Below are 19,956 nucleotides of genomic sequence, written 5' to 3' on the forward strand. Positions count from 1 at the left end.
AATGTTTTATTAAGATGAATATTATGTAATTAAGCCATTATGTGCAATGGAGACCTTTCTAAGATTTGTCACCTATTTCATACATGACTCCTATGACTGATCTGCAAATGCTAAATATTATGCTCATTATTTCAGGGCAGAGACTTGTAATTTAAGGTAGGCAGAAAAGTAGAGTCTAAATTTGTTTGAAATGAAATGCTGACATAATATGGCAGGGGATTACAAAGATGAATGGAATGAGAAATGAGGAGGTGAGACAGAGAGTGGGGTGGGTGCAAAATGAGCTGGTAGATAGGGGTGATAAAAATATTGGTATGGTTTGGGCAATTGGCAAGAATGAGTAAAGAAAGATTATCTATCTATCTATCTATCTATATATATATTCGATTGAAGATCAGAGCTAATTCAATATCCACTATCTTCTTAGTGATTTTCTCAATTTTCCAAAAGAATCAAACTTCAGAAAATTGAGAAAATCACTAAAATCACTAAAAAGATAGTGGATATTGAATTAGCTCTGGTCTTCAATCGAACATGTCTACAAGAAAACTTACTGCCCATTTATACTAATATATATACATATATATGTATGTATGTATGTATGTATATATATATATTTATATATTTACATATATGTATATATATATATATGTATATATATATACATATATACATATATTTATATATATATAAATATATATATATATATATCTGCTGAAGAGGATCACAGTAAGTGATCGAAATATACAGATCTCTATATCTTCGCTTATTCTTCTCCGAAAGTGGATCATCAGTATTATTTTACAAATGTGCTACGACATAACTTTGTTGTTATATATATATATATATATATATATATATGCATATATATATATGCATATATATGTATATATATATATATATATATATATATATATATATATATATATGTGTGTGTATATGTATATATAGGAAGGGCTTTCTAGTATATATAAGTACAGTTTCCTCAGTATTGTAGCCTCATGTGTACTGTTTTCTTTCACATACTATGTCCCCATTAACTGTCAGCTGAGTTCCAGATGAGGAACCCAGCAATCACACCAATGATGATCATTTACAGTATGTCTATATTTTGCTCAATTTCCTTTGACCTGAGTGGTGTTTATCTTAGAAAACTGAATACACAAGAATGACAACATTTTTTTTTACAAACCTCCTAGTCGGCAGAGAATATAAAGTACCTAAGACTGACCATCTATTGTGGAACAAAACCTTTTACAATGGGGTCCCCTAAAGACCCCATTCACCTTTACACCCCCAAACCTATTCTATACACCAAGGGCTTTACCCCCTTACCAGGGAGGTAGCCAAATCAAAAGGCATATACCCACTCCCATCCATTTCACTCCCTCTCATCTTAGCTCCTCACAGATGATGGGTCATACCTGTATCCAACCCACTGCCCTGGATCAGAAGCAATGCTACACAACACAGCACACAATCAAAGCTCTCACTTACACAGAAACATCTGTCCAAGACTGGAATAAGCATTAGTGGTAAATCACATGAAGCAAGGCTAGAAGAATAAACCTACAAACATTTAAGGATCAAAGAAACAGAGATGACCTGATTGCAGTGTCCAGACCACTGAAGGGGATGGACAAAGGTGACAGAGAAGATCTCTTGATCTGAGATAAGAATGCTTCAAGAAGTCATACTCACAAACTCAGAGACAACCTGTCTAAAAGATGTGAAAAGGCAGTTTCCCATTCAGATGCACAAAATCCTGAAGTAGCTAAGGGGAATATATATCACAAGTTGGAACCATGCATGAATTTAAAGTGAGGTATAATAATTGGAGATTTAAGAGATAAAATATTGTGAGTGTACCTCCCTTACCATTTACTACTATCTACCAATATACCAAGGGATTTCCCCCCCTTATAAGGGAGGTAGCCAAATCAAGGTATACACCCACTCCCACCTATTCTACTCCTATCCCAAACACTACAAGTAGTTAAATGTATATACAAATGTCAAAGGACTTTTCCCCCTTACAAAGTGTGATGTGATGTGGATGTGCTGTGTCTTGTGACACTGCTTCTGACCCAGGACAGTAGGTGTGATGCAGGGGTGACCCATCATCCAGGAGGTGCCAAGATAAGAGGGAGGGAAGAAGGTGGAGGGGAATGGAGTACGATAGGGTTGGAATGGGCGGGAGTGGTTTTTATGCCTTTGTTTTTTGGCTACCTCCCTTGTAAGGGGGTTAAAAGCCTTTAGTATATGTATGTATGTACAAAGTGGGATGGCCAAGGCAAAGCCTACACCCATTCAAACCCCCTCATTGCCTTTCCCACCTTAGCACTTCATGGATGAAGGGTCATCATTGTTCTCACCACACCATTCCAGTCAAAGGCAGTTCAGCAAGACAACACTACCACAGCAGGGCCTGACAGCCAGAGTTGGTTTACGACATATGGTAACCACCACACCACCATTCATTCAAAAATATTACAGAGCAGATAAGAACATCCCTTCAGATTGCATCATTTCTTCATACATTTACAACTATTCCCATTCACTTATATCTTTTGAACTACCTTTTCCTTGCTTGGCAAACATTCCTCTTGCATATAATGTCCCTTTTACCATGCCTAACCACCACTACCTAGGTCTTCCTCTCAAGTTTACTCCATATATGTATGTTGTCCTCATAATACAGTTAGTCCTCCTTATACAATAATTCTTTATCCAGTAAATTCACAGTTACGGTATTTGGTAATTACTACCCTTGATTCTATTTACAATACGAAAAATTCACAGATACGGTATCTGCTCGTGGTTTGGAGGTAGAATTAGATATTTTGAAGAGGAAGGAGCAGGGAGAAGGTACGTCTGCCATAAGTCGAAACTTGGGTTCGGTATACAGTAATTTGAACTTGCGGTAAGGTTTTCAGGAACGCATATGTACCATATAACGAGGACTCACTGTACCTGAAGATGGCCTGAACCCCTGTCATGTTACTCCACATTACACTAAGTTTCTTAATATGAAAGGGTGCTCCTTCTAGTTATGAGTTAGATCCTTCAATAATACAATCATTGCCTCAACTTTCAATGATTGGAAACCTGTAACCCACTGGTGGATATGGTCCAAGGGCCCTCCCACTGATTTCTCCTGGAAGTAACACTGAACTATGGTGTATTAGTGTGAGTTTGACTCTATGTTACTAGCTGGTAGAAGGAAGATGGGTGGAGTCATCAGTTGGCAGTTTTCTTTATGGAAGAAAGAAAGAAAGGAAGAAAGAAGAAAGAAAGAAAGAAAGAAAGAAAGAAAAAAAAAAAAAAAGTGAGAGAGAAAGAGAGAGAGAGAGAGAGAGAGAGAGAGAGAGAGAGAGAGAGAGAGAGAAGAGAGAGAGAGAGAGAGAGAGCGAGAGAGAGAGAGAGAGAGAGAGAGAGAGTAAAGTTAAAACTGATTAAGAGACCTTTGGGCCTAATCTAGAGACATAACGATAGCCTTGCACCTCCAAGTAAAGGTAAGGGTATTGATGAGATTGGAAGACAAATGGCAAGGAGATAACTAATCATTCAAGTGTTGCCTCTAGTTTCACGGAGAAACTCGCAGTCCCACAATGGCTGGCAACAATACTCGGAACCTCCCACAGATTTCTCCACGAAACAAATTTGGACTACTGTCTGCATTGTATCTGTGTAGGACAGTTTCCATGTCACCGACTGAAAGACAGGTAGAAAGAGGAGAACAGTCGCTGGTTGTCAGCTCTCCAAGTGTGAAAAAATGTAAGAAATACAGCACAGGATAATGGAGAAATCTTGGCCTCAGTCTGTAGACCAAGTGTCAGCCCCTCAAGGCTGCACCTCATGATAGAGGTGAGGAGGTTGATAAGTTTTGAAAATGGGAAGCTTTGCTGTCCACCTTCCTGAACCACAACATGCAGGTACCCATCACCAGTCCTACATACATACATATACCAAGGCTTTTTCCCCCTTATAAGGGAGGTAGCCAAAAAGAAAAAGGTATAAAATCATTCTCATCCATTCCATCCCTAAATACACTCCATTCCCCTCCACCCTCCCTCCCATCTTAGCACCTCCTGGATGATGGGTCATCCCTGCACCTTGTCCACTGCCCTGGGTCACCAGTCCTGCAGGAGGAAAATTCTCTCCAATATACATTAAGTGGGACTGACTTATACAAGCTTCTATTGTTGGTGCAGCTCCTTAAATAAAATGGAAAGATGTAAATTTGTTGTGGCATATGCCAATTTGTTAAACTGCTGAAGGTCAAACCCATGCAAGATTCACAGAAGAATATAGACAATTTTCTTAACAACACCATTACCGACAATGCGAGGTGGCTAGGCATGAGAAGTATATTATCACCATTTCCACTCCAATCACACTCTTCCCTTTCACTTCTTCCTGCTTAAACCAAGTGAAAATTCCACATTTCTTCCAAATAATACTACCAGTTCATACCCAAAACATTCTTTTAGAGGAACAGGTCATAGCCTAAGATTATAACAATTCTCCACCCCATTATGTCACACACTCACATTTCCACTTGAAAGACATCCTGGCCACAAACTTTTGTTTGTTTCATTTGCCCCATCTATCCACTTTTCCCTTGGTCCTCCCCTTGTTCTCACTCCTAACATCACCAATCAATGAATCTTTAAAAGCTATCCACTCTCATCTACTCTAACAACAGAATGTACGACAATAGATATTTTTTCAGTCTAAATAAAATCAGTACACAGATAGCCTCTGATAAGTAATTTGCCTCTGTTCCCAAACAATTCATTCAGCTGTTGGGGATTGATCTTATTTATAAACATACCTGACACCCAAAACAATTCTAGGATGATCACAAGGGAAGGATTTTTTTTTATATTATTATTATCATTTTATGGATCAGGGGAAGGGTATGACAGGGTGACAGAAAGGCATCGTGGGAAGTGTTACAGAGGCATCAGATAGTAGGAAATTGTTTAGGACAGTTCAAAGCTTCTACATATATAGAAGAGCTTGTGTTAGGGTTGGAAATGGTTAGAATGAATGGTTTAGAGTGAAGGTAGGGTTGTGTCTGGGTTGTATAATGTCATCATGGTTCAATATGTGTATGGATGGGATGATGTGGGAGGTAAATTCAAGAGTAATGGGCAAGGGATTGGAGATGGTTAATAATAAGAGTGGAGGTATGTGGGAGGTGAGCTGGTTATTTGGAGATAACATCATGCTCAGGGGAGGGTCTGAAGCAGTTAGTGATGGAGTTCAATAGGGCATGAGAGAAGAAAGCTCATGTAAAGGTGACTAAAAGTAAGGTAATAATATAAACATGGGTTGAGGGTGATAGCGGGTTGGAGGAATGTCTTAAAGGAGAGAGGTTAATAAGTATTAAGGGGCACATATAGCAAGGAATGGAAGAAAGGAGGTAAACTGTAGAGTAAGTGAAGCAAATAAATGTCTTTGGGGTAGTGAAAAGTGTCATGAAAATGAAATGTAGATATTTGGGGATGGACACTACAAGAATACTATATGAAGGGGTGGTTGTTCCTATGACACTACAGAATGTGAGAGAGGAATGTAAGGGAGGCAAAAAGAAGAATTTTAAATATATCTGTGATGAGGTGTTTAAGAAGAATGTTTAAATTATCCCCTTTGCGACTGATATAGTGTTATGCAATTATTCTGACACTTGGTAGATCTATTCAACTGAGAAAATATCAGCCTCTAGAGCCCACATCCCTAGATGGTAGACAAGAAGGGAAAAGGGAGAGTGCCAGCCCCTTAGAACTCCACTAGATTGGGGAAAGGTACTGATTGGCTTTGGAGGGGGTTTGTGAGGAGATGATGATTTCTAACAGCTACTTCATGACCATTTAGTGCAGGAATCCATTGGTCCCAAAAGTAAAATGTGGTTTATAATCAAGACTATTTATCTATATACCAAGGGCTCTTTTTTTGAGTAAAAGCAGCAACGACTGCAACAGCACTGTAGGAGAGAGGCCAAACACAGAGTATGGGATCCAATATATTTAACGTTTTGCCCAGGTTATTTCTGAAGAAGCCCTGCTGGGTGAAACGTTAAATATATTGGATCCCATACTCTGCGTTTGGCCTCTCTCCTACAGGCTTTCTTTTTCCTTATAAGAGAGGTAGCCAAGTCAAGGCATGCACACCCTCCTTTTGGGCTCCGTCAAAATATCATCCATACACAACCATAATCAAGACAATAATAACATATCCCTTACTAGATCATATTCCATTGCTCCACCCTAGCCATACTCAAGCAACATAATGTTTGTTCTTTGAGCAACATGGCCCAATCCAGCACCCACTACTGGTTATCTGAAAGCTGTAGGTCTCCTGCATGAGAGATCCTAGGCAATGGATTGATTGACTGAAAGATTCTCACAACTAAAACCTTAATAAACATGGGCCATTCCAACTTGAAAAGATAAGTACCAATTGTGACTTAGAACCACACATGAACATGTGCAATCCTAACGAAATCTTAAAAGGCTAATGATAATAAACTCCTACAGGGGTAGGATACAGTAAACAATGGTGACTCAACTCACCGATTCTCCACATTTTCTGCTTGCATAACTGCATGGCACTCTGAACATGCCCAATCATCTTCGGGTTCTTTCTCCATGCCCAAACATTTGAGGTGAAAAACACGAGGACACATCTCGCAGCAGATGAACACTCCTTCCCGATGACATTCCCAGCAATAGTTGTCATTCTGGAAGTCCTGCCAAAGTAAAATGTGGATCAAAATTAACATAAAATTATACTTCCTTAAAGATATCAAGCCTTTCACTTTTCCTGTGATGCTCTCCAATAACAGACATCAGAGGTGATGTAACCCAGTGTCATATTTCAGTACTTGCATCTAATCACTATGATCAAGTTACACTGGTTTCAGGCCACAATCTCAACCACAGGCATTCCAACAAGACCAACCCTCCACATGCATTTTACACTATACACACAACCTTACCAAGCCAAATTAAGCCACCATGATGAGGTACAAAGGCTGTATCATCCCTTAGGGGTTAGCCCAGTCTTGCAGTGGACCATTAAGACTGAACTTGACTACCAGCACATTTCTTTGGTTGATTTATGTATAATATCACAATTCTACATGAGTAATTCTTAACCTCTCATCAAGGCCTTTTAGTACTGGCCATTCCTTTCATGAACATAGTCTTTGTACCCCCCTGAAGATGTGCATATCATGAAACCATTTGGAATATTAGTTTCCTTTTCTTACAGATGAGCAGATTATTGAATTATGTACTTCTGTAACTTAATTACATGTACACACACACTCAATGGCAAGGTGGTACCATACTTGACCATTAATTCGGCAATTCAAGTCAGTCAGTCTAACCAAGGGCTGAAAATTTCAGATCACTGCACTGCAAGCCAATAATCTAACTCTGATTGGCAAGGAATTATATGTGTGTGTGTATGTGTATTTACCTAGTTGTATCTTACAGGAAGGGGAACTATGCTTGTGGTGTCCCATCTTTGTATCTCACAGTGTCTAGTTTGCTTTTAAATTCTTGTATAGTTTTTGCACACAAGTGTTTTACACAGTTGTTCCAGATATCCACCACTGCGTGTGGAATTTTTTTTTTTCCAGGTTTCTTCTATAACTATCCTTTTTGAGTTTCTTATCATGTCCCCTTATATTTCTCTTATTCCAATTTAATAAGTCCTCTCTATCAAGGACTTCTGTGCCTCTAATGATTCTGTAAATGGTCAGCAGGTCACCTCTTTCTCTTCTTTGTTCCAAAGTCAGTAAGTTCAATTTAGCCCATCTCTCCTCATATGACAGGTTTGAAAGAGTTGGGCCATTTTTTTTGGCTGCTCTTTGGGTTCAATTTCTTTATATTCTTTTTGGTGTGTGTGCATGTTTGTGTGTGTATTTACATAATTGTATTACCTATTGTCTTGTATTTTACTGTGCTTGTAGTGGGATCAGAGGAGGGATTAAGGAAGTTAGAGTTTGGGAAGATGTGCAAAAGGAGGAGGATGAAAATTGTAGGTAAATGTAAGGTAATGAGATGTACAAGGGGAGAGGATGGCAGCAAATTGGAAGTGAGTATTAAGGGAGTGAGACTGGAGGAAGTGGATAGCTTTAGATATTTGGATGCAAATGTGGCAGGAAAAGGAGGAGTTGTGGAGGTAGAATGTAGATTGAGAGACAAGTAAATGTCTTGGGGGATAAAAAGTGTAATGAGAAGTGTCATTTGGAAATGGCTTTTAAGAGAAGATTGTATGGAGTGATTATGCTGACAGCACTGCATGGAGCAGAAACATGGAATATAAGAGGAAGAGAGGATGATTTTAAATGTGTTTGAGATGAAATGCCTGAGAAGTATGGTAGGGGTTACTAGGCTAGAGAGAGTGAGAAATGAGGAGGTGAGGAGAAGAGTGGGAGTGGAAAGGGAGTTGGGAGATAGGGTTGATGAAAGAGTATTGGGATGGTTTGGACACATGGAAAGAATGAGTGAAGAAAGATTAGTAAAAGAGGTGTGGAAGGCAGAGGTGGATGGAGTGAACATGAGGGGGCAACCAAGGATGAGATGGATGGATGGGGTTAAAAAGGGCATTGGGAAAGAGGGGAATGTCTGTTGAGGAAGGAAGGGAGAAAATAGAAGATAGGGATGAGTGGAGAATGGTTGTGTATAGATGATGCTGTGATGCATGAGGGAGAGTGGGTGGGGGATGAGGGGAGTGATGGAGTATGTGTGAATGATATTTTGATGCAGTCTAAAGGGATTTCTCCCACATCTTCTCTTTTTCTGCATGAGGGGATGGAGAGGGAGGGTCACCGATTAAACAAAGTGGCCTTGCTGTGGATGTGCTGTGTCTTACTACATTGCTTCTGACCCATGGCAGTAGGTGAGATTTAGGGATGACCCATCATCCAGAAGGAGCCAAGAAAAGAGGGAGAGAGGGGGTGTGGGAGTGAAGTATGTGGGGATGAAATGGGTGGGAGTGGATTTATGCCTTTGATTTTGGCTACCTCCCTTGTAAGGAGAAAAAGCCATTAGTATATGTATGTATGTACAGTACTACCTCTCATTAATGGACTAAAAGGAGATAATGGTGTCCGTTGATGTGAATAATCTGTTGATTTGGAGTGGTTTTTGGGTGGCATAGTGATTGCACACAATAAACAACAGCACCAAAAACACCGAAAACACAGCTAATTAATGTCTAAATTGGTTTCTAGCCTGGTGGATCCACAATATGAAGAGAATCTAAATACAAAGGATCTGCCAATATTGAAAGATTAAAGAGAAAGAGGTGGTTTGACTACACTACTCATGTCACTCAAGGGGACAGACACTAAAAAAAAAGATATATCTTGATTAGAAGTGGGAGGGTTTTCCGAGGTTATGTGAACAAACTGACAAAGACTACATGCCTAAGGGCATGAAGGATGAGTTTTCCATACAGATACATGAATACTTGGAATAGCTTAGAAGATGATATAGTTCAAGCTGGAACAAAACACAAATACAAATCCAAGTGATAATTGGAAAATAAGGATTAAGACCATGTTGGAACCGTACATGAATTTGAAACAAGGAGAGTAAAAGAATGAACCACACAAGAAGAAGAAGAAAGAGAAAAAGAAAAAAAAAAAAACACACACACACACAAAGCTATTAGAAAAACACGACATGTGGAGTAAAATTATACCATAAGTATGATCACAATGTCTATTTCTATTAGCTCAAAAATGAGTCAATCTATGCATGCACAACTATCAAGCAACATGAAACTAATTAGGTCTGGGGATATCAATGAACTGAGTGATATTTGTTTTCCCACCCTGATCCCTTGTAACTAGAAAACTGTCTTTAAAAAAATATTATGAAAGAGCACACTTAAATTACAAGCAACTTAATATGAACTCAATTTAATGACAATTTAATAACTAACAATCCCAAGACAATAATACAATATCTCCTCCCTTGGTGACTTAAGGTCCTACTCAGGAGTTGTTGCCACCTTCCTAGCGTCTATGGGTCTTCTACGAGAGATATCAGGAGCGAGGTATTGACTAACTGATCAACTTAATGAAATTCACTTTTCTGGGTATCAAAACTAACAAACGGTTTTTAATAGAACAAGCAAATTTAGTTGTGAGAAACAGTCAGCAAGCCTGCAAGAGAGAGAGAGAGAGAGAGAGAGAGAGAGAGAGAGAGAGAGAGAGAGAGAGAGAGAGAGAGAGAGAGAGAGAGAGAGAGAGAGAGAGAGAGAGAGAGAGAGAGAGAGAGAGAGAGAGAGAGAGAGAGAGAGAGAGAGGTAAGAGAGAGAGAGAGTGAGAGAGAGAGAGAGAGGTGAGAGAGAGAGAGGTGAGAGAGAGGTGAGAGAGAGTGGGAGAGAGAGAGAGAGGTGGGAAAGGTGAGAAAGAGGGGTGAAGAGAGGGGTAGACAGAAAGAGTGGTGGACAGAGAAAAAAAAGAGAGAGAGAGAGAGAGAGAGAGAGAGAGAGAGAGAGAGAGAGAGAGAGAGAGAGAGAGAGAGAGAGAGAGAGAGAGAGAGAGAGATGGGAGAGGTGAGAAAGAGGGGTGGAGAGAGGGGTAAACAAAAAGTGGTAGAGAGAGAGAGAGAGAGAGAGAGAGAGAGAGAGAGAGAGAGAGAGAGAGAGAGAGAGAAACAGATACACACACACACACATATATATATATATATATATATATATAGAGAGAGAGAGAGAGAGAGAGAGAGAGAGAGAGAGAGAGAGAGAGAGAGAGAGAGAGAGAGAGAGAGAGAGAGAGAGAGAGAGAGAGAGAGAGAGAGAGAGAGAGAGAGAGAGAGAGAGAGAGCAAATGGGGGATTATATTGAGGTTGGTTTTCTGAAAAGTCTTTTGATGTCACTATAAGACATCACCTAACATTTATCTAAAGTATAAATGCAATGAAAGGGAGATCCATCATAACTAGCTCACAGTCCTGAGGAACTTTTCAAGTTCATAAGAACACTGTTCCCCTGCACTCCTTTCATCAAACAAAACAAGTTCAAACAAGAAAGCATGAACTAAAATACAACTAAAAACTCAATAAAACTAGTCACCTTGATGACTGTTGATAGAGTTGGCACATGACAGGATGTTTGATAATAGGGACCAATGATGGATACCTGCATGAGCTGCCCCGCAAGACGGACAGCCAAGTTGTCCATTTTCAGAACCCATCAACCCACTCACCTCCATTATGAGGTCTAGCCCTCGGGGGTTGGCACCTGGTCTATAGATCGAGTTCAAGACCTCTATTATCTTCATCTGTACCTCTTACACTTTTTCGTACTTGGAAAGCTGACAACCAATAACTGCTTTCCTTTTACTACAAATTTCAACCAGTGACATTGACACAGTCCCACGGTGATACAACACATACAACAGTCCAAAATTTCTTCCTAAAGTGATCTGTTGGAGGATCTCAGGACCATTGCCAGCCATTGTTGGCCTGTAGGTTTTCCAGCAGGCGAAAATCAATGCTACCACCGATGCAGGGATGATCCATCATTCAGGAGGTGCTAAGATGGGAGGGAGGGAGGAGGGTAGAGGAGAGTGGAATATATAGGAAATGGAATGGGTGGAAGCGGTTTCTATGCCTTTTTCTTTTTGGCTACCCCCCCTGTAGGGGGAAAAAGCCTTTGGTATATATATGTACCACTGATTCATTGACTGTTTTACAATATGAGGAAAACACACAGCCCCACGGTGGCTGTCAATGGTCCTTTGGCCTTCCCACAAATCTCTCTGGGAAGAAAATTCTGATTGTTGTCTGTGTTTTATCAGTGTGTGACTGTTTCTATATCACCCACTTCGAGGGGTGATTGGGAAAGTGGTAGAGAAAGGGGAGCATACGCCAGATGTCAGCTCTCTGTGTGTGAAAAAGAAAAGAGTAAGAAATAGTTTAAGTTAATAGAGAGAGATCTTGAGCTCAGTGCAAAGACTGCCTGTCAACCCTTCTGGGTGGCATCTCTTGAAGTAGTGTAGGGTATTGACAGGTTTTGAAAATGGGCAGCTTCGCTATACATCTTGCGGGACCACAATATGCAGGTACCCAGTGTTGGTCCTTACAAAAATATAATCCAACATGACTATTAGTACAAAATAAAATATGTATAATGCATAGAGCCCTAGGTTAGTTCAAATATTGTCAACTGTTGCTTCAAGTTTCAAATTGGAAAACTTGAGACCCACAGCAGCAGGTAATGGTCCTTGGGCCCCCCTAAAAATCCCTCTAGGAGAGAACTATGGATTGTTTTCTGTGTTGTATTAGCATGAGGGTGTTTTTATGTCACTGACTGAAAGTAGAATGGGAAGGAGAGCAGTTGCCAGATGTCAGTTCTCCACAAGTGAAAAAAGATAAAGTATATAGTTGAAGTTGATAGACATTTTGGGCTCAGTCCAGAAACCAAGTGTCCACCCCCTGAGTGACAGAGGTGACGTAGTTGACGGGTTTTGAAAATGAGCACTTTTGTTCTATCTTGCAGGACCACCACATGTAGGTAATTATCACTGGTCCCTCCAGGTGTTGTTAGCATATTAAACTTACATAGTGTAAGTTGTAATTGGTAAGTCATTTTACTGTGGTAAAAGAATGGTTGTAGACAAAAGAATGTGTGGGTTAGGCCTATGAGTCCCCTATGAAGAATACCAAGGGATATGATGAATTCCTTCACAAGTCCTTTCTAGATTAAGAATAGTATGCATGACTATGAGGTTAAAGATAAAAACATACATAACAAAAAATACCACTGAAAGAACTTCAAGTCTCATAAAGAAACTAGGAATATCTGGAAGAGAGTAAGTGAGAGAAAGAGAGAGGGGGAGGGGGAGAGTGAGTGAGAGAAAGAGAGAAAGAGGGGGGAGTGAGAGAGAGAGAGAGAGAGAGAGAGAGGGGGAGGAGAGAGAGAGAGAGAGAGAGAGAGAGAGAGAGAGAGAGAGAGAGAGAGAGAGAGAGAGAGAGAGAGAGAGGGGAGAGAGAGAGAGGGAGAGAGGGAGAGAGAGAGAGAGAGAGAGAGAGAGAGAGAGAGAGAGAGAGAGAGAGAGAGAGTGTGTGTGTGTGTGGGTAAGGGTGGGAGAGAGAGGTAGGGGAGGGGGTGATAGAGGGAGGGGAGGGGGAGGAAGAGGTAGAGGGAGAGAGAGAAAATGGGAAAGAAAAAATAAATGAGATAAAAAAAAAGGAGCAAAAGAGAAAAAGAGGGAAAGAGAGAATATTAATTTCTTCCATATCCATACATAAACATCCCTTGGAAGCAACTGCTGAAATGAAAATGTGATAAACAACACTGGTCTTTGAAATAGCAGGAGTATATATATATATATATATATATATATATATACACACACACACCCAGTACTAAATTTCAATCTTTAGTGAAACAACAAAAATAAAACAAGTCTTACCATGCCATTGTCATCAGTACGAGCAGATTTGCGCCTCTTGGCACTGCTACTTCCACTGCCACCTGTGCCAACTGAATTGTTGGCACTGGTTTCCCTTTTCCTTTTACCTCCTCCTGGGGTTTCTGGACGGTTTGGCATTCCCTCCACTAATCCCGATGAAGCTGCCTGAATTTTGGCAATGAAGGACTTCTGTTTTGCAACAAATTCAGGATTGTCTCGACTTCTTGTGGATCTCGAGGAAGTGGCAGGTGCAACTGGAGTTTTGGCAACACTATTTCTAAAAGTATTTTTACTAGAGTTGTTCAATTCTTCACTGACTGACACATTGCCAGTGGCTTCTGTGCCCCTGTCAGACATTGCTTCGTAGTCTACATCACAAAGATTATTATCTTCATCATTCACACTATGAGAGACTTCTTCTTCGGTGATGGCCTTGCCATCTTGCTCAGACATTATGTGCCTCTTGTTACACTACAGCTGCCGTAGAAGACCTGTCAAAGCAAAGCTAGGTTACACTATGTAGCAGTTATAGTAGGAGTGATTTTAGTGGTAAAAGTAGAAGTAGTAGTATTAATGATAATATTAATATATGGTAGGTAACAATAATCAATAACAACAATTACAAAGAAGTTCAATGCTTAGTGAAATATGATGAACCAAAAAAATCCACTTAGAATTAATTTTTTATCATTTATGACATAAGTAATGGTATTCTACTTCAATCAATCCACATATCAAAATATAATCTGAGAAATATATTAAAGCTAATCATGACCCTACCCATTAGCATCCACCCTAAATCTTATATTAAGAATGATTAACACTCAATCTACAAGGACCTCAAATGAACAAGGTTGTCTGGCACTTACCAGAACAAAGTTTGTACAGTGTACCACCTGGTTCAAGGGATTAGACTGAATTATATACTTTGAGGACTTTTGATTGAGAGGCTAACTCTCACCTCAATAAAATCATAAGACTGCCTAAATCATATTGGTACATCCCTACATCAAAGACATTAAAGCTTGTCTTTATCACATGTATTCAATTATGACATAACTTGAACTGATCAGTCAATGCATTCTTCCTCTATGGTAAAGCATTTACTTACATGGCTCTAATGTAGTCTCTCTCTCTCTCATGCACACACACACACAATAAAAAATACAGTTTTCAATATGGAATTACTGATTCATGGAATATTTTGCATGAAGAAAAAGAAAAGTTACACAATATTGGACAATCTCAGGTCTGAACAAACCATGGGGAATGGAGAGAGATGGGACCCAACAAGCATGGCTATTATCCTGTATATAACAACTACACATACACACACACACATGCAGACAGGGAAGATCACATACCACAAACTTAATCTATTTTTACTCAAGACTAATAAATATAATACAAGAAAGGGATGGATGGGCTGATTGTGCTTTCCTAGACTTATAAAAAGCTTTTGACAAAGTACCACACAAAAAATTATTTAAAATTGGAAAACATGGGAGGGATACAAGGCAACCTACTAAATTGGATGGAGGACTTCCTGCATGGTAGTAAATGAAAGTACTGAGAAAAGTATTCAGGTTGGAAGGAGGTGATTAGTGGAGTCCTGCAAGGCTCTGTATTGGCTCCAATAATGATTGCTATTTATATGAATGACATGGATAATGACGTGGAAGGTTATATGAGCTTCTTTGCAGATGATGCTAAATTGTTGAGGAAAGTGAAAACCAACATGGACTGAAAATCACTACAGAAAGACCTGAACAAGGTTTGGAAATGGAGTCAGAAATGGAAAGTGGACTTCAACATTAAGAAATATAGCATAATGGGGTTCGGTTAAATATATATATATATATATATATATATATATATATATATCAGGACAATATACAATTGGAACTAAGGAGGTAAAGAAAGTGGGATATGAAAAAGACCTGGGACTAATTATCTTAAATGACTTGTCCTCTGATAAACAAATAAACAAAATTGTCAGAGAATCCTATAACTTGCTAAGATCAATAAAAGTGGTGTTTACCTATTTGGATGAAGAAATGATTAAAAAATATTAGTCTCATTAATAAGGCCTAGACTGGAGTATGCTGCGACATTATGGTCATCCAGTACCAAAAAGAATATAAAGAAAATTTAAATAATCTAGAGAGCAACCACGAAAATGGCTCCAGCACTTTCAAACCTGTCATATGAAGAGAGACTGGCTAAATTGAAGTTACCGACTTTGGAACAAAGAAGAGAGGCAACCTACTGACCATCTATAGAATAATGAAAGGTTTAGTTTTCGCACACACTATTGTTTTATTGTTTGTTCCTGATATCCAATGGATAACTTTTTTTTTCCAGGTTTCTTCTATAACTATTCTTTTTGAGTTCTTATCATGTCCCCTTGTATTTCCCCCTATCTCAATTTTGTAAGTCCTCTCTATCAAGGACATCTGTGCCTTTCATAATTCTGTAAATGGTCAGCAGGCTACCTCTCTCTTCAATGCCAAAAAAAAAATGGAAAGTACTGGAAATGAGCAATAGCTGCAAAAGACCATCTTCAAACTATTCCTTGGTAATTGAACCCATTACAAAAGCAAAAGAGGAGAAAGTGTTGATAAAAGACAACCCATCACCTGACAGACAAATCACCAGAATCATGGGCGAGACATACAGACTGCTGCAGAAAATTATGGTGGCTTTTCACTATATGGATAAAGAGATGATGAAAAATCTTATTAAAACCCTGATCCATCCAAGACTGGAGAACATATCAGTGGTATGGTCCCCACACATAGTGAAGGATATACACTGGGTCTGTCAACTTTGAAAGATTGAGGATAAAGAGGCGAAATGATTACAGTTTTCAGATCACTAAAAGGGATAGATTACAATTGACAGAAGAGATCTCTTGATTAAATATAGGAGGCCTTTAAGAGGCCATGCAAACAAATTAAGGAAGATGACATGTCTAAAGGATGTGATGAAATAGTTTTCCATGCAGATACATAAATATTTGGAATAACTTGGGTGATACAGCCTAAGCTGGAACAATACATGAATTCAAATCTAAATATGACAATTGGAAATGAAGGATATAGATTAAGCTGGAACTGTACAAGAATTTGAGGCTAGATACAATAAAAAAAATTAGAGAATAGAATACAGGACCCAATAAGCATTTTTTCCTGTATACTACAGCTAGATAAATACACACACAATAAACTGTATTTCCCTAATACCTAATTAGTGCATTTATCTAGCTACAGTATACATGAATAGAGTTATGTCATGGGATTGTGTCTACTAATCTCCAATTATTATACCTCACTATGAACTCATGTATGGCTCCAGACTGTTTTATATCTTCCTCTAAGCTATTCTAAGAATTTACATATCCGTTTGGGAAACTATATTTTTCACATCTTTCAAACAGGTGGTCTTTCTGAGTTTGAGAGCACAATTTCTTGAAGTCCTCCTATCCCATACTAAGAGGTCTACTCTTTCTCTTTGATCTTTTAATGTTGGTGAGTATAGTGCTTCAAGCCATAGTACAATAGATGATTGTGAGGGATTTTGATGATGGTCTTCTCAAGATCTAGGTAAACGCACACCCAGACCTCTCTTGCAGTACATCACTTTCAAGTAGAAGCTGAAGTGGTTTGACATCCATGATCTTCCAGATCTGAAGCCAAACCGGCTATCCATCCAAATTGGCTTCAGATTTGATGAAAGATTATGTGTGTCAGACCTGTCTAGTAAATAATATACTGGAAGAAAGGGTTGGATGGATTGTACCAATCTTGAGTAGATTTTCAACAAAGGTATTTTCAACGAACTACTATCAAAATTAAAACATATTGTGAGATTAAGACATAAACTTCTTGAATATACAAATAGAAAGTTTCCTTAAAAGGAGATGCACAAGTAGTACACAGGAAAGGAGCATCACTAGTGTCCTGTCTCTTACTCTCAAACTATCATACATACATATACCAAAGGCTTTCTTCCCCCTACACGGGAGGTAGCCAAAAAACAAAGGCATAGAAACCACTCTCACCCATTCCATCCCCTACATATCTCCACTCCCCTCTTCCCTCCCTCTTATCTTGGCATCTCCTGGACGATGGGTCATCCCTGCATCTTGCCCACTATCATACCTAGATTAAAGTTCATGTATGATTCCGAATGGAGTGATATTATCATATTTTCTAATTATCATGCCCTGATTCAAATTCATATGTGGTTCCAGCTTGGGATGTAACACATTCTAAACTCGTACATATATGTATCAAGAAAACCATCATATAAGGAAAGACTAAAGGTACTGGGTCTGCCAACTTTGAAAGATTGAAGAGAAAGAAGTGACATGATTACAGTGTTCAGGTCACTAAAGGAGATAGATTGCATTGATAGATGTGATCTCCTGAATAAAAATGGGAGGGCTTTAAGAGGTCATGGAAATCAATTAAGAAAGACTATTTACATGTTGAAAGGATGTGAAGAAACAGTTTTCCATATAGATGTATATGTGGAACAGTTTGGGTGATTTAGCCCAAGCTAAAACAATAGAGTTCAAATCTAAATATGATACAGTGAGTCCTCCTTATACGGTAATTCTTTATCCGGTAAATTCACAGTTACAGTATTTGGTAATTACTACCCTCAATTCTATTTACGTTAAGAAAAATTCCCAGATACAGTATCCGCTAGTTATTTTGAAGAGAAAAGAGCAGGGAGAAGGTACGTCTGCCATATCCTATTATTACATGTTATAATGGGTTCGGTATACGGTAATTTTAATTTGCGGTAAGATTTTCAGGAACACATATGTACCGTATAACGAGGACTTACTGTAATTGGAAATCAGAGATACAGAGTAAGTTGGAACCATACATTAATTTCAGTTTTGGTATGTTAAAAAATTTGAGAATAGGAGACAGAACCCAACAAGTGTTGTTCCTTTCCTGTATGCTACAAATAGGTAAATACAGTACTACCTCTTATTAATGGACTAAAAGGGGGGTAACGGTGTCCATTGATGTGAATAATCCATTGATTTGGAGTGGTTTTTGGGTGGCATAGTGATTGCACAGCACTAAACAACAGCACCAAAAACACAGCGAAAACACACCTAATTAATGTCTGTTAATGAGAGGTCAATCTGTACATACAAAAAGGCCTCCTTCCCCTTTTAACCTCTTCAATACGATGACACCTACGTAGGCGTCATGAGGCATGAGTGGATATGAGGATGTCAGTGTTGGTGTCTTGAATATATTTATTTTGTAGCTGTAGCTACGTAACCCCCTGCACTCTGTGAACTGACTTGAAAATGTTTTCTGCATGAGGGGACAGAGAGGGGGGTCGCCAAATTTATGAAGCGGCCTTGCTGTGGATGTGCTGTGTCTTGCGACACTGCTTCTGACCCAGGGCAGTGGATGACCCGTCAACCAGGAGGTGCCAAGATAGGAGGGAAGGAGGAGGGTGGAGGGGAGTGGAATATATGGGAAATGAAATGGGTGGGAGTGATTTCTATGCCTTTTCCTTTTTGGCTACCACCCATGTAAGGGGGAAAAAGCCTTTGGTATATGTATGTATGTCTTATTATTCAGTGAAAGAGAATGAGTAATACAGCAGTGACTTTATGTTTTAGAATACAAATATTGTGATGTATCATTCATCATACCCCTGGCATCCGATGCTGCACAAGAGAATTTGACTCATATTGAAGAGGTTAAAGGGGGATGGTCAAGTCAGAGAATACACCCACCCTACACCCATCCATGTCTCTCCCATCATAGCACCTCATGGATGAAGGGTCATCACTCTCCCTCACTACACTGTTCTGATCAGAGGATATACCCTACAGCAAGGCACAGTACTTCCCCAGCTGTGCCCAACAGCCTGAGCTAGTTTATCCTAATTGCTTCATTATATGGCAAACAACCCACCTTCATCAATTGAAAACCATATGGAGCAGATAAAAAGAACATCCCTTAGAACTGCAATATTTCTTCATCCCTTTACAACCACTTTCCACTGACTCTTTATCTTTGCATTTTCTTCCTTCCTTGAAAGACATCATCTTGCATCCAGTGCCCCCTTCACTCCATCCATCTTATTCTTGGTCTTCCTTCCACTTCTTTCTACATTCTTTTTGCTGGTCTTTATTCCCTCATTCATTGCGTACACCCAAACCACCTCAGCATTCTTTGATTACACCTATCTGCCACCTTTCTTCCCAGCCTCTGCTCTCTACCTCACCTCTTCCTTTTTCACTTTATCTATCCTCATTACTCCCACTATACTTCTTACACACTTCATCTCAAATGGACTGATTATCCCTAATAAAGAACCATATGTGTACTCCTCCAGACCACTCAAACAATTGCTTCCTATATGGCACACAATGAACAATCTCACTAACCAGTCTACTATAACTTCTCACTTTGTCAGACATTTCATGTAACAACTATCCCTACTGCCTTACCAGCTTTCAT

General features: G+C 39.2%; 1 protein-coding gene across 15 annotated transcripts in view; it reads right to left on the minus strand.

Moving 5' to 3' along the window:
* The window catches only part of LOC143029071 (uncharacterized), a 123,555-nt gene that overhangs the window by 96,589 nt on the left and 7,010 nt on the right, over window positions 1–19,956 (minus strand). For all 15 annotated transcript variants that reach the window (XM_076191434.1, XM_076191422.1, XM_076191424.1 and 12 more), the window contains 2 exons: window positions 13,451–13,941; window positions 6,582–6,757 (listed from right to left, as the gene is read on the minus strand). In XM_076191434.1, coding sequence (XP_076047549.1) covers window positions 6,582–6,757; window positions 13,451–13,903 — 629 coding nt within the window. In that variant the 5' untranslated portion in view covers window positions 13,904–13,941. The remainder of the gene's footprint in view (window positions 1–6,581; window positions 6,758–13,450; window positions 13,942–19,956) is intronic.

Source organism: Oratosquilla oratoria, chromosome 10 (assembly GCF_046742065.1).
Source record: "Oratosquilla oratoria isolate Oo_2021 chromosome 10, ASM4674206v1, whole genome shotgun sequence".
Lineage (NCBI taxonomy): Eukaryota > Metazoa > Arthropoda > Malacostraca > Stomatopoda > Squillidae > Oratosquilla > Oratosquilla oratoria.